Source organism: Pelodiscus sinensis, chromosome 4, assembly GCF_049634645.1.
Source record: "Pelodiscus sinensis isolate JC-2024 chromosome 4, ASM4963464v1, whole genome shotgun sequence".
NCBI classification, from domain to species: domain Eukaryota; kingdom Metazoa; phylum Chordata; order Testudines; family Trionychidae; genus Pelodiscus; species Pelodiscus sinensis.
In genome coordinates this window covers 51074368-51089624 of record NC_134714.1, presented here as the reverse complement: position 1 = coordinate 51089624, position 15257 = coordinate 51074368, and the positions used below count along the sequence as shown (strand labels likewise).

Sequence of the window (15257 nt, the reverse complement as noted above, 5' to 3'; positions counted from 1 at the left end):
CAGTGTTTTGTTTACTTTTATGTAGCGTATTATTCATTAATGTGAGCAATGTGTTTCAGTTACAGGAGCTATGAAAAATATAATCTAATTTGCATACTGTGTAGGAAATCTCAGCCAAAATTTTAGCTTAAAACCATTTTCTCAATTTAATATTTCTTTACCTTTTAACAAAATGTTGAAGACTGAAAACAAAACAAAAAAAGTGACCTATGACAGCAGGCTCATACTGCATTTACACTTTTTACACTGCAAGTACACTAACTGCATTTTCTTTTAAACATGGAATAATTAAAGCCCTTCTTGAATCACCAGATCTTCAAATAATTACAGTTGAGTCTCAGCCAAGACATGGAAAATTGCAAAATAGTAATAATGGACTTTTATTAATAGCAGCAATTTGGAAAAGCCAAAGTAGACCAATTTTTTTTTAAATGCTCAGTGGATATAAACAAACACTCAAGTATGTTATGGCCCGCTAATTTTTTTGTCAATAACCACACATACTGCAACAGTAGTACATTCATTACGCAAAATACATGACTGGTACAATATAATCTTCAGAATACTATACAGGTCTTAACTGCTGTAGAAATCAAGTCCAGTCACTTTAACTCTTTACATTTTACAGGTAATGAATGTTAGTGCAATACTAAATGAATACTCAAAATGTTTGCAAAACTGTGGACTGTGCAAAGGAAGCTAATGAAAATAAAAACTGTAGTGGAAGCCCAATATTGCAGGATCTGCAATATCATAAATAACACAGGGCCTTAATAATAATTGACATATACAGCCAGTCCCCAAGTTACGAACGGGTTACGGACCAAACACTTGGCCATAACTCGAAATGTTCATAAGATGGACCCCCATTGCGTTACACTGCGACCATGCAGTTTGTAAGTGCGGGTCGCATTCATAACTCGGGGACCATGTTTACGACCGCTTAATGGGAGGTTTGGTCATAAATGCAAACAGTTGAAAATTGACCGTTCGTAACACGGGGACTGGCTGTATTCAGCTATATTTACTTTAAATCACTGTGCAGAATTTTGGGCATTTATGCGGTGACTGTGATTATATATGCAGCACTGTATGATATATCTGTAAGTCACAATCCTGCAATCATTTCTGCACATAATTAAAGCATATGAACTGTCCCACTGTCTTAAATGGGATTTCTCACATGCTTGAAGTGAACACTGAGCATATTTGCAGGCTCAGATCACAATAAAATTATGGCTTTCTGCATGCTATGTGATTTTTAAACATTTCTATAAAAGATGTGAAATACAAAGTTTTAGAAAATAATTTTTTTAATTATTAAAAAAGCAATTTTGGAAATTGCTTCCAAGTGACACAAGCAATTTAATCACATTAAAAAGAGTCTAGAAAAAAAATTCAGTTTGTATACCTAGTACATTTGATAGCTCTGGGTAGAATAAATGTTACTGCTTCTGTTTCATTCTGTAGTCCATGGGTGGACTGGGGGCATGTCCCGGGAGAGGGTGGGATGGTGAAGAAATTTTAGGGGGGCGTGAGGCAACCCAGCCCTCCCTCCTCAATTCCCCCCTCCAAGTTTTGCTGCTATTTTTGTTTTTTTGGCCCTGGTCAGTTCCCCCTCCTTTTTTTTTGCTCGAGTTTCTGCTTTTTTGGGGGGAGGAGGGGTTAGGGTTTCTCAAAAATCAAAAAGGGGGCGTGATGCTGAAAAGTTTGGAAACCACTGCTGTAGTCAGTTACTTCCCCTTTGTTGATTTGAGTCTTCCACAACAGGCTAAAAATTACAAATAGGAAAATGCGAATAGTAAACCCACATACATAGGCAGAGGTGTTCCAGGCAGATGTAGCACCAGAAGCTATTTTCATACTTAAAAAAGTGGACTAAACTTAAATTTTGAAGTTTCACTTTAACAGCTAACCTCGTCTTCTAAAGAGACCTCTCATTGCCCGATACCTCTTCTCTCTCTCTCTCACACACACACTCTGGATTAAAGACAAGCATGAGAAATTTCGAGCTCATGAAATTTAAAAGAAAATTAAGATCTTGATAAGGTAGGTTATAATAGTGTAAACATTTCTCATACATAACCACAGTAGCAACAGCAAGTTTCTACTAGAGCAAGGAGATACAGTAGAAGCCGTAAAGTCAGCACATGCCAGCTGTTATTACACCGTTAACATACAAACGTAGAGAAACTAGTTAGCTCAAATACTACTGCATAGTAACTACTGGTAAATATTGATATTTTTAAATTGTAGCTAGAGCCCCACACCCAATCATCATCTGTAACTTCAGACAATTCCTAAACAAGCCCATATGCAGAATGTATCTGAATTTCAGGCCTTTCACTTAGCTACGCATCACACTAAACTTAGTTCCCTTACTGAATTTAGTCCTTGGTGCCTCTCTATGGCACGTAGCAGAGACGCCATCTGCTCCTTCTATAAAATTTAAAATAATGTCTAGAAGGAAGGGAATTTTTTGAAAGATTTAAAATTCTGAAATAAACAATTGGCAAGTTGAAGACTGGGTTTCTTTGCACTTTGCATCACCACAATATATTTCTTAATCTGCTGCCAAATTCTAGGAAGATTAATCAAGTGTGTTACTAAAATAAATACTGTTGTTTTCAAATCAAAACATCTTTCCCTCCAGCATAAATAAAGTTCAGCATTAGAGGCACTGTTCTTCCACTCTATTAAACAAAAAGCCAGTAATCTTTCTTCCTCTCCTCTTCCCTCTCTTCCCCTTTATCTTTACTCCTACTCTAAAGTGTTAAATTATTTTTCCTAGTCTCACTTCATGAACATAAGAATGGGTAGCAAAAAGGAACTGAGAAGTTCTCTATACATCATCATTAAAAAAAACAGATTAATACACATGATGCGCACACACAATAGGAGCAGGAGAGTGTAGTTGGTCAATCACCTATTTGGAGAAAAGAAAACAAGGAAAAGGAACATAAAAGGTATGGCATCTAATATGAACCTGAAATGTTGCTTTCTGGTTTGGATGGTTTCCTTTTTCTCTGAACTTGATCAATTTAATACAAAGCTGTACATTCAAGCCCCCCTAATTTAAATATAATAAGTTATCAAATGTACAAAATTAACATTTACCAGTTACATGGTACACTAAGTGAGAGTAATGAACATTCTAAAATTCAGAAGCGTGAACTAACTCAAGAGGCACCCTCCTAAATCATTTGCTGTTAGTTTTCTTTTCTTTTCTTGTTTGAGAGTACTACAGAGGGAGCCAGGATAGCTGACACTACAGTTGTTAGAAATTAGTGAAGCAACAGCCATATACCATTTTCCAAATACAACCATCTCTTCATTAGTTACAGAAGAATTGGGAAGTGAGGGCTGATGTAGTTACATTCCATATTCAGAATGGACCACATTTGAAGTCTAAAAGGAAGCCAAGGATAGACACATTCTTGCATACCCTTCTTACATGAAGCATTTAATCTCATTATCTGAAAAAAAAAATCTTACTTACTTGCAGTGCTCATGACATTCCTTCCCAAAGTATTAGTGTTGTTATCACTGCTACTTCGACTTAAATTCATGTTGTTAGTGGCATTGGTGCGTGCTATGTTTGCCACTCTCCGTACAAAAGACTCCAAGCTAGAGGTTTCACGTGAAGATAAATTAGGAACACTTGCACTGGAGCTCATTGGAGCACCAGCAGCCAACAAAGAACTCACTGAAAGTCTGTTACTTGTGGAAGAGCTAAGGGGTCTTTGGGAAGCTGCTTCTTTATTGGTCAATTCAGATACTGAACTAACATCAGGAGAGCTTACGCTAACAATTCCCATGGATATGGCACTAGACTCCCCAGGAGTACGTATGGAATTGTCAGGACCTAACTTCCTTTCCGCATTTTCATTTCCCATGTCCGCTGTTAAGGTGCTGGTGCTTGCACTGGATGATGACCCTACTTCAGCTTGAGGGATGCTATCAGCAGAAGACAGTACAACAATTGGCTCGTGGATGTCAGTGCCTGAAACTATATTCTGTTCCATTACACTCTCTGATCTCCGGTCCATTTTGGTCGAACCCAAGCTGATGTCGCTGCTACTGGCCACGCTACACACAGAACTGCTGCTTCCTTTTCTACTTGAGGAGCCTGCAGCAGCAGTCGTCTTGTCTGGACAGTTGTTTTTCACCAAGCTGCTCCATGACTGCGTTGTGCCTGAAACAGTGGATGAAACAGGTTTGGGTGATGCCGCTGAATCAGGGTCGTACCCTGGTGCAAGCTTGAGGTCAAACTTTCCTTCTGCGCCCATACGGTAAGAGTTAGAGCCACCAGCATCCCAGGTGACATCAATCCAGCCTGGAAAGGACAGGAGTTTGTGAGACCCAGCAGAAAGCAGACAGGAGCGTGTCAGACAGTAGCTCCACAATATGGGATCAGCTTTGCATTAGGGCTGAAACTCTGAGTTACTAAAATTAGTAAATATCCTTCAGGGCCAATTAAAATTAAAAACGTGGAATTTAAATAATTTGATAATTTTACTAAATAAAGTTGGTATATGTATGCCTTGATTCATCTTTATTTTCAGGGTCTGAGAATCCAGCCAGAAAAGTTTGCTCCAGGCTGGAGTCTGGCATACTACAGGCATTTCCTACTTTGTTTTTTTTTAAGTTTTTAGTTTAATTAAAGATAGATGCAAGTTTCATGTAAGTGGACTTGAAGTATATGTAAGATAAAATGTTTACTATAACAGAGGATGCTAAACAGCATCCTTAAATTTAGAAATTTCATTCCTTAAAAATTTAGCCAGCAAAAAACAATTATGTGTTAAAAATTTCTCATGTCTTCATTTATTTCTGTGCAACTGTAAAAATTACAACACATATGTATGTGGCTTAATTGGAATTATGTGCTGGCACCTTCAAGTTATAGAATGCATATTTTAAAAATGAAGTGATTAAATTGGGATTTTTTCAATCTTGCATTCAATTCAAAATACAAAAAGTTTAAAATTCATTTTTTAGTTCAGTAATTAACATGGGCCCAATCCCACATTCCTTACTTGCATGAATAGCCTGAATGACTTCCACTGCACTATACAGATAAGGGCTACTTGCTTGAGTAAGAATAGCAGGTTGGGATTCTACAATTGCAAAAGAATAGTAATTTAATAGAATATTTGACTTGACTATTACTTAAAACCAAAATAACTCTAATAAGGGATGCAACTTTTCTAATCTCTTATTAGAAGATATTTATCACTGGACTGTGATAAAAAAGAGTAATATAAGAAAATTCAAAAGGTAAAGCAAACACCTAAACCCGTAATTCAGAGTATTGTTAATACTATTTACTACAGCATGAATAAAGGGTAAAATGTTACTCATGTTTTCTTTTCTTAGCTTGTCTAAATGTTTATCATAATCTTAATATTTCATAAAGTTTTTTTTTTTATGTAAGCATCATTATATGCTGTTAAAATGAAACTTGGTAGCACTGCTTCAACTAATGAATACTTTCCATTAAACTCAGAAATGTTTGCGGGGGGGGGGGGGGGGGGGGAGGAGTTAAGTTATGTCATGTCACATCAGGAAGAAACAAGACCTAGAAACTGTCAGGCCCAGATGCACATTTTATTTTCTCAAACACACAAAAATGAGCTTTTTTAAGTTAACCATTAAAATATACTTTTAGCATTATTAGATGCCATTTTCTGTGTGCATGCCCAAAGTTCTACCCAAAAGACATAATTTTTTAGAACAAAATACAACTTCACAGGCAATTTTTCAAGTAGGATAGCACACCCTTACATTTTGGGGGAAAAGAGTACTTGAAAAATAGGCAACCATGTTAGCAGTGCCACAATTAATTAAGTATTTTTGTTTTTACTAGCACTGATAAACATTAAAGAGATGTTATATAAGCTATTTCAAGCCACCTCAAACTATAACTTGCCATGCAAAGTGAGACTCAGAATTTGAGTTTTTCTTTTTCTTCACTAGAAATTCAGAATTCTATATGCTGTTCTTGACAAACTCTACACACAAGATACGGAGCTAAGTCCCTCATCACTGGTAAATAAATATGAATTTCCTTATGGGATTCAGGAAAGAATGTTTTGGGAAAGCATAACCAAATGTATTACTTGTAGTTATTAGTATCTTTCCTATACTGAAAAATCTTGCTCCTGCAAGGGTTCACTTTCTATGCATTTGGCATCTTGCTCCTGAAAGGTGCTGAGTTCTTGGGCACTTCAACATCTGCTTAAAATTCAGAAATGAGTAGTCCCACTAAAGTCACTGCAATATTTTTTGCAATATTCCAACAATGTCTAGGAAGACTATGAATGGATAAAGAATTTGCTGGTATGTTTTATGCATTTTGACAATCAAATGAGAAGGATGAGCAGTAGTTTCACTTGTTCACTTTTTTCCAATAATTAATTTTAAGCAAAAGGAGATACAAAAATTGCTGCTTAGAAGGGTTTATTATGCACATTACTCGCCAAGCATACTTAGAAAGGTGTTGCAAATAAGAATATGACCGGGGGCGCAGTTGCATCCATTAAGAGCAGTGTGCTGTCGATGGAATTTGTGTCTTTAAATAATATTAAAAGGGTTATGAACCTTACATGCAAAAAATTCAGAACTAAGGAAGGAGTGATCCTATATTCAGGAGGCCTCAGAAGAGGGGAGGGTGATATTAAATGTTTAAAAGAGAAAACAACAAGGAAGGAGAGAGTACAGGTTGAACCTCTCTAGTCCGATACCCTCAGAACCTGACTGGTTCCGAACAGGAGAATTTTCAGGATAACAGGAGGTCAATATTGTCTAGCAGCATTACCAACACTTGCACGGTTTACTGGGCTCATGGAAGACATTTAGGGGTAAATCAGAGCTAAAGAACAGCACAGAACACAGAGCGCTAGGACTGGTGGCTGTAAAACTTTATGGGACTGCGGAAAAGATGGCCACACCCACGAAAAGTGGACATCCAGCTAACTAAAATCATTCTGGATGACTGATGTTTCCAGACCAGAGAGCTCTAGACTAAAGAGGTTCAACCTGTATAATCATCTCTATTCTGGAGCCTCTTGGATAATACTCTATATCCTTCTGAATTATACCTTCCAAGGCTTTTATAGTCTTACATCAGCCTCTTAACATCAAGTTAATTGCTTTTATATAAAAAAGTGACCTGATCCCAGTGAAGCTAGTAAGATAGGAAAGATACAGAATATTAAAAAAAAAAAAAAACCCACACAAGCTAAGAAAATGTTGCAAATGCTAAGCTAGAAGAGATGCAGAAAAGTATCTTGAGATAATGCAGATAAGCATAGTTCACTATCTTCTACCAATCAACAGTTTTCATGCTGTAAATGGTTTATCATATGTCTCAGATTTTGCAGCAACAATTTGGTATATTTAATTAGGCAAATTGCTAAAGATATATTCATTTCACGGTCACCACTCCCAAGCAAATTAAATTTCTATGACACTTATACATTGGAACAGACTATTTTCATGCATTAAAATGAAAAATATAGAATTTTATAACTGAACTGAAACAGTGAAAAGACAATCATGACATTTAATTCTTAATCTCTAAATTGTTAATAATCTGTGTCTTATAATGATCATATCAGCATTTTCTCATAGACTCTAAGCCAGAAAGGACCACTGTAATTATTTACTCTAAACTGCACACTGCAGGAGTCAGAACCTCCCCCACATACCCACCCTCCTGTAACTGATCTGTAACCTTCAGCTAAGTTACTGAAGTTCACAAATCATTATTTAAAGACTTAAGTAACAGAAACTCCACAATTTACTCTACTTATATCAGCAAGTAACCTCTGTGCCCCAAGCTGCAGAGGAAAGCAACAAGTCCTTAAGGCTCTGCCAATGAAACCCAAGAGAAAATTACTTCCCAGCCTCAATTATGGTGATCAGTTAGATCCTGGGTATGTTGTTGAGACCCATAAGACAGATACTTCAGTAAAGAACTCACTGTAGTAACTCAGAAGCCTTTGCATCTACTGTTCCAAATCCAGCCACTGGAGATGTATTTGCTACTAGCATTCCCAGACAGGCCATTGTAGACAATATTAAACCACCCTCTCCCACAAACTTTATCAAGTTCATTCCTGAAATCAGTTTGCATTTTTGCCCACATTGCTCCCCTCAGGAATCTGTTGCAAAACTTTTTTCCTCTGATAGGTAGAAACCTCTAATTTCATGCCTAAACTTGTTCATGGTCACTCATACATTTGTTGTGTTAACACTGGTCCTCAATTTAAATAATTCCCACTTCCGTCTCTGGTGTTAATCTCGCTGACATATTTACAGAGAGCAATCACATCTCCCCATAGCCTTTGTTTGGTTAGACTAAACAAAGTCCCTTGTGTCTCCTCTGTGTCATTCCTTAGATCATCCTAGTACCCCTTCTCTACTACTGTTCCATTTGGAATTATAAAATGGGAGACCAGCATTACACACAGTATTCCAGATAAGGAATGAAGTCTTGTATAATGGCAATATCACTTCCCTATCGCTACTGGAAATATTTCACCTGATGCAAACTAGGATTTCATCAGCCTTTTAAAGTGTGGCAAAGAAAACAAAAGTATAATTTCATAATCACAATGCAATAATCATGCATAATCACAATGCATGAAATTAATTATCTAAAACCCTTTGTAAATTCAATAAGCACTTGCTCACCATTGTGCAATTCTCCTGTAACAGTGCCTTCGCCCTGTGGACTACCATCCTGATCTCGCCACTTCCAATCAATTCCTCTGATTACACGAGCACCAGGAACCATGTACTTCAAAACTTGAGAGCGAACTAGCCGCCTTTGTCTCCGCAAATTAGCTTCTGCCTCCTTTGCTGCTTTTCCTACAAACCATAATTTAAATGCAGAATAAGAAAAATTTAGACAATATTGTAAAAAATATACGTAAACGGCAAAGCTGATTTGCATGCACACTTATTTTGAGCTCAGTATTTTTAAAAGGTCCATGACAATGTTCAATTTATCACTTTCCCAGTGTTCACTTATCTTCATGCCATGCATTCACTATCAATTTATGGGAAAGCGAATTGTATAGATGTATTCTTTTCCTTACCTAATTGATCTTCACACACGCCATTCACAGTACCATAAAGTTCAAAACCAGACAGAGAGAGGTAATGTGTTTGCCCACTGGCATTCTTTCCCATCTGTTTTATTCTTACATGTCTCCATCCTTGCTTCTCATCCTTGGGTGGATCTACAGGCCAGGTTGCTGTAGATCTTCAGGTTATTGGGGGAGGGGAGAAAAAGTAGTAATAGTTATTTTTACTACTAATAGTTTATTGAAAATGCATGAATTCTGACAACAACATGAAAAGTATGAAAAGAAAAAGATGTACAGGTTCAAAATTTGTACTGGTATGAGTTCACAAGTGTTACCTGCTTTTTCCAAAAGAAAACCAAAGCCATCCTCTATATCTGGATTTTAATTTTGTCCATCAAGTGACTGACATATTAAGAGTCTCAGGAATATTTCTCCTCCCCCACTCTTGACTGCACGGAGCACTTAAGACTCCCAGTCACAATTGCATAATATTCCTGAAGTCAGTATAGCAATTGCTTACAGGAAAAAATACTAAGTAAATGAATATCTTATTTTAGCTGCATCTATCATAACATAATGCAAGTCAAAAACAAAACATTAAGCCAACTTGCTATGAACCAACAACAAGTGATCAGTGAGTCATGGACCACAGTTTGGTAAAAACTATTCTAAACCACATTATGTTGCTTCAATGCATGTTAAGTTTATATGGCATCAGCTTATTCAGGAATAAGAGGAATGTGTGTTGGATTTAAAAAAGAACAGTAAACACAATTAGCTCTAATATATTTCTACTGCCTATGACAAACATTAGAAATTAGGCAACAATCTGATCTTATTGCTATATTAAAAGCAAACAAACATTTCATATTGTAGTGTGAATGCACACTTTTTTAAAAGCACCATTGTATTATTCATATACATAAACAATCTCAAAGAAGCAATTCAGCAAAATGAGACCAGTCCTGAAAAAGAAAATTTGAAACATCACAGGGAGGTCAATATTATCAAGCAGCATTACCAACACCTTCACTGCTTAGTAGGCTCTTGGAAGACATTCAGGGTAAATAAGAGCTAACAGCACAGAACACAGAGCCAGGACTGGGGGCTGTAAACAAATGTTATGGGACTGCAAGAAATGTGGCCACACCCATGATAACTAAAATCATGGTGGCCCACAGATCTTGCCAGATCAGAGTGTACCGGATTAGAGGCATTCAACCTGTAGTATAGCTTTTCAATATTTATGAATAAAAAAAAATGCCTAACTAAGTTAGTAGACTACAAACATTCTTAAAAATAACCAAAGAAGCATTTAAAAATTAGAGATTCAACCGTGTGCATCTAAATGCTAGGAAATAGTAAAGCATATTTTTAATTGACAATTCAAATAAATAAAGGAAGCTAGAATATTTTCAACATACCCTGGTTCATTGAGACTACAGTCATCAACATGGGTATACAAAGTAGTCCAGTTTTGTCCATCCTTGGATACCTGGAAAACCCAATTTCTGAGTGCAGATCTTCCATAACCACGAGCGTGGCGTAACGTATAAGCTGATGGTACTACCCAAAGACCAAGATCTATGGCAAACCAAGCATTCTTATCATCATTGGTATGACAATTTAGAGCTGAACTTTCACGACTTAAGATGTCTTCCAAACGTCCATATGGCAGATTTCTTCCTTCTGAAGATGTAACAACTACTAACCCATAGGCTGCTGGATTTACCCACTCATATGCAGTTCTATGTTGAAAAGAGAATTACAGGATTCATTATCATTTATTTTAAAACAGATAAGATCAGTATGTTTTAACAGACTGCCAAAAATAACTTTTTAATTAAAATTAAATTATAGTCAGAACCCTGAAATATTAAATAATTAAGGTTATGTCTAGACTACAGATTGTTGTTGTTTTTTTTTTTTAAAGTGGCCTTTTTTCGAAAAAACTTCATCTGCGTCTAGATTGCCGTCACGTTCTTTTGAAATTAAATCAAAAGAACGCAGTGGTTTTTTCAACAGTGGTAAACCTATCTTTTTTCGAAAGAGCTCTTCCAAAAAAAGGTGTTCCTGAACACAAACCAGGGTTTTTTCGAAAGAGAGCATCCAGATTGCCTGGGTGCTCTCTTTTAAAAAAAAGCGGATCACTTTTTCAAAAGTCTTGTGGCTGTCTAGACCAGTGGTCCCCAATGCGGTGCCCACAGGTGCCATGGCACCCGCCGGGGCATTTGTGTGTGCCCGCCTAGTGACCAGAGCTGGCCCGAGCTATTTTTGCGCCCCAGGTCCCGGGCGCCCGGCGCATGCGCAGCCCCCACCCCCAGGAGCACAGCAGCCCCAAAAGGTTGGGAACCACTGGTCTAGACGATCTCTTTCAAAAGAGGCTTTTTCGAAAGAGCTCTTACAAAAATGCCTCTTTCAAAAGAGGCTTGTAGTCTAGACGTACCTTAAGAGACAAATCCAAAGATTTCATATTACTGTACTATGATGAGTTCAAAAGAGAAAACTATTTCTCTTAGATAAAAATAGAAATTGAAATTTCCAAGTCAACTTCTAAGATTCATAGTGCTCTTTTATGCTTCAGGTATAATATGCATGAGTTTAATTCTATCCAGGAATACTAATAGGAGAGAGTTCTTTTCCAAATCACAGTAAACTCCATTTTATTACAGTATTTTCTTCTGTTTTACTCCTGGTGATTACAGCATATCACACTTAATTTAAATGAATTAACACTGAAGAATCTTACTTAGCATTTGTCCCAATCCAGTAAATAATTCCATTTTCATCAAAGTCGTGTTGGTGCCTGAATACAAACGTTTGGCCTTCACGTAGTTTTCGTACAAAAACAAATGAAGCTCTATCGAAGTCATACCACTGCTTTGCTACCTAAAGAATGAAAAATAGTTGAAATGATATCAAGAAATAATGCTTTCACTCTTTGCAAATCCATTATCATGGGTTCCTGCTCACCATTTTCAGGAGATATTGTTCTAAGGATTCAACTGTTGCTAGAGGCTCCATTTTCAACATTCTGCCAGTTCGATCTATCAAAGAAGTCTCCCCAGAAGCACGTTCCAAACGAAACCTCAATCTTCTTGTTAATATCTAAACTCGAATGTATCAAAAACATTAATAATGGCCACTTCTAATCATATGTTAATCAGTTTTATGAAGTTTTGATGATTCAAGCAAAATATTTTCTACTTTTATGTTTTCATACACTTGTTAATAAAATAATTAGATCACAAAATGGAAACAAATACATGTATCTTTTTGTATTAAAAAAAATCTTTCAACTTTGCATTGTTTTAGGTAAGCAAAGAGATATTCCATACTGCACTACTGTCTTTCCATCTTATGCCAGAAAAATCATTTACAGTAAAGTCTATTAATCAGGAATAGATTTTAAACTATTTTCAAGTTTTATATCTAATTTATAAAGAACTGTTTTTCATAACTTCCCCTAGTTACTTGCTGGTAATTTAAACAATATTATTCTTAACAATAGCAACAATACTCTGCACTTCATAGTACATCCATCATCTTAAAACCACTTTCAAATCTGAATGAGTTAAGACTCAACACCTGGTACACAGAAATGGAGACAAAAATGGAGAAACTGCAGCACCCAGATGTTATAACAGGAAGTCTGTAGCAAAGGCAGAAACAGAAGTCATGTCTTACTGATCTGGATTTGGCCACAAGACCTTCTTTCCCCTACAGTTTTCCTCAATTCCACAGCCAGAAAATATTACAAAAGAAGCCAAAGTTAACAACTTTCACATTCTACTGGTTCTTTAGTTGAAGACTGGATCATTTTTTGGTGTATATACATAGTGGACATCTGAAATGGTCAAGATGTTTATATCTAATTCTATGTAACTTAAGATATTGCAATCTGCAAGCGCCTTCCAGGAAGTCATCACTGTACTAGAAAATTTTTTCCTCCAATTTTTCTCTGGTTACAAATGCTGACTTGATGGCATTCTAAAATTCTCACAGAAATAGTTTTGATTTAAAATGAAAGGAGGATGACTTCACTGCCAAATTAAGTTCAAGAGAATCTAGGTTTAAAGAATATTATTCATAAACAAAAGATGGCAAGAATAGAAATGGCAATTGAGAAAAACCGTTGGTAAAGCTGAGACATTTAATCCTGTGGAACTGCTTTTTCATCACACCAACTCTTCAAAAGTAGATGCAAGTCACAGAGCACCTTCTATTCCTAAAAATAAGCAACTAGTCGACTCAATAAGCATATGCTTATCGGGCAGTTGAGTAGTGATTCAAATAGTTGTGTCCCCCCCCCCCCCCCCTTGCTGCCTCTATCAGAAAGAGGCGGGGGGGGGGGGGGGGGGGGAGAAGAAGCAGGACCAGGGAGGAGCCAGCTTATAAACTGGTTCCTCTCCACAGGTTGGAGGGGGGGGGGGGGGGAGAGAAGGGGGCGAGGTGTAGAATGGGACTGGTCGTGAGGGGACTAGTAGCCAAAGTGGGGTCTGCCTTTTAAATGTATTAAGAGTTGCCAGGGTGGGCCTGGCGTGAGCTGGTCCCAGAAGCTGCACCTCTGCTTTTTAAGTTTATTATGAGCTGCAGAGGCACAGCCTCTGGGATTGAGCGCAAGCCAGGACAGCTGATTCCCGGCTCATGCCTGGTCCCTTGCCCCACCACACCTCTCTTTTAAAATGTATTAAGAGCCTGGAATTTAAAAGGCAGAGCAGAAGCAGAGTTAGCTCCCGGGAGCGGAAGCTAACCCTGCTGCCGCTCTGCAGTTTCACCCACTTATTGAGTAATCAATGGAAATTCCATCGACTACTTGATTCACTGATTAAATGCAATTTAACATCCCTACACTTGCCTCTCCAAATACTAACCCATCACTTTCATCTCTCATCTAAGTCTAGTGCCTGAAGCTCATCCTCGTTCAACAGTCCATCATACCGTTCTTGAAATCTTGTCCTTCTCTGGCTCACTGTACTATCCTGGTTCTTCTCATTCTTCTCTAATAGCACCTTCAAGTATGTTTAATTGAGAATTCTCCTCATCCCCCCTCCAACTTTCTATGAGGGCTGCACTCAGATTTTACTCCAGGCCCATCTCCTTCTGTCCAAACTAAAATTTCAGCCAGTCTTTCTGACATGTCACATATGTCTAGCCATCAGCTCTAATTCAACATAGCTGTAAAAGAGCTCTCGATCTTCTCCTCAGCTCTTCCTTCTACCTCTTTTCTTAAACACTGGGAACAATAACTTCATCTTGCCTCTCACTCAGTCCCATTACCTGGGTATTATCTTCAACTATGATTTCTCTCTATATTGTCACATCCAGGCTTTTCCCACATCTTGAAGTTTCTTTATGAATAACGTGTCTAAAATACAGCATCTGCAATTCATCCACACAACTAAAAAGTTCAGTGGATCCTATCATCTCCTCTCAATTATTACAGCATCCTTTTTTCTGCCCTTGACAAATGCTATCTTCTCCTGCTTACATTAATTCAGAATGCTGCTGCAAGGATCATTTTCTTTGCCAACTACTTTGACCAAGTCAGCCTTCTCTTTGAATCTCTCCATTGGCTCTCCTCTATCACACCAATCTTAACCCACTTGCTCCCACTTTCAAGGTCCTTCACAGCCTGTACCTAGCCTATCCATCATCTCTTATACAGACAATTTTAATTTTTCATGTGGTACTGACATTTGTACTGACAAAACGGTCTGCATTACAGAAATTCCTGGGGAAAAGCTAGAGGTTGAGAGGAGAATAAAAAAGTTTGGGGTTTTGCCATGTCTAAAGGTTTGTAGAGTGTGGTTTTAATTTTGATTCTCATACCCACTTGTAACTTTTGGTACTGGAAATTGGATCTATCTCCTTTTTTACCCTCATTTTGAGTAGGAAAAGAGATGGCTTTTCATTTTGGAGAAGTACTTTAATTTGAATTAATTTACATTTCGTGTTTCCACCACAGCAATCTTTTACAATAAAACTCTCTGATCAACCAAAAATGCCAGGCTTCATTTCCCACTTGTTAAATTTTCAAACAACTATCTTGATGCTTTCTCCCATGCTGCTCCCTCCTGAAAAGAGCTCCCAGTAATCATTTATACAACTACCCCATTATGCTCTTTCAAACTCTTTACAGAATGCCTACAATTACAT

At 37.4% G+C, this 15257-nt stretch overlaps 1 protein-coding gene across 7 annotated transcripts in view; it reads right to left on the bottom strand.

Annotated features, from left to right (window-relative positions):
• The window catches only part of HECTD1 (HECT domain E3 ubiquitin protein ligase 1), a 101841-nt gene that overhangs the window by 36625 nt on the left and 49959 nt on the right, over positions 1-15257 (bottom strand). For 5 of the 7 annotated variants that reach the window (XM_075926972.1, XM_075926976.1, XM_075926970.1 and 2 more), the window contains exons 20-25: positions 12072-12206; positions 11848-11987; positions 10523-10846; positions 9108-9274; positions 8701-8877; positions 3500-4336 (exon numbers count right to left, since the gene is read on the bottom strand). In XM_075926972.1, the coding sequence (XP_075783087.1) occupies positions 3500-4336; positions 8701-8877; positions 9108-9274; positions 10523-10846; positions 11848-11987; positions 12072-12206 (1780 nt within the window). The remainder of the gene's footprint in view (positions 1-3499; positions 4337-8700; positions 8878-9107; positions 9275-10522; positions 10847-11847; positions 11988-12071; positions 12207-15257) is intronic. The other 2 variants (XM_075926974.1, XM_075926975.1) reach the window with 1 other exon arrangement.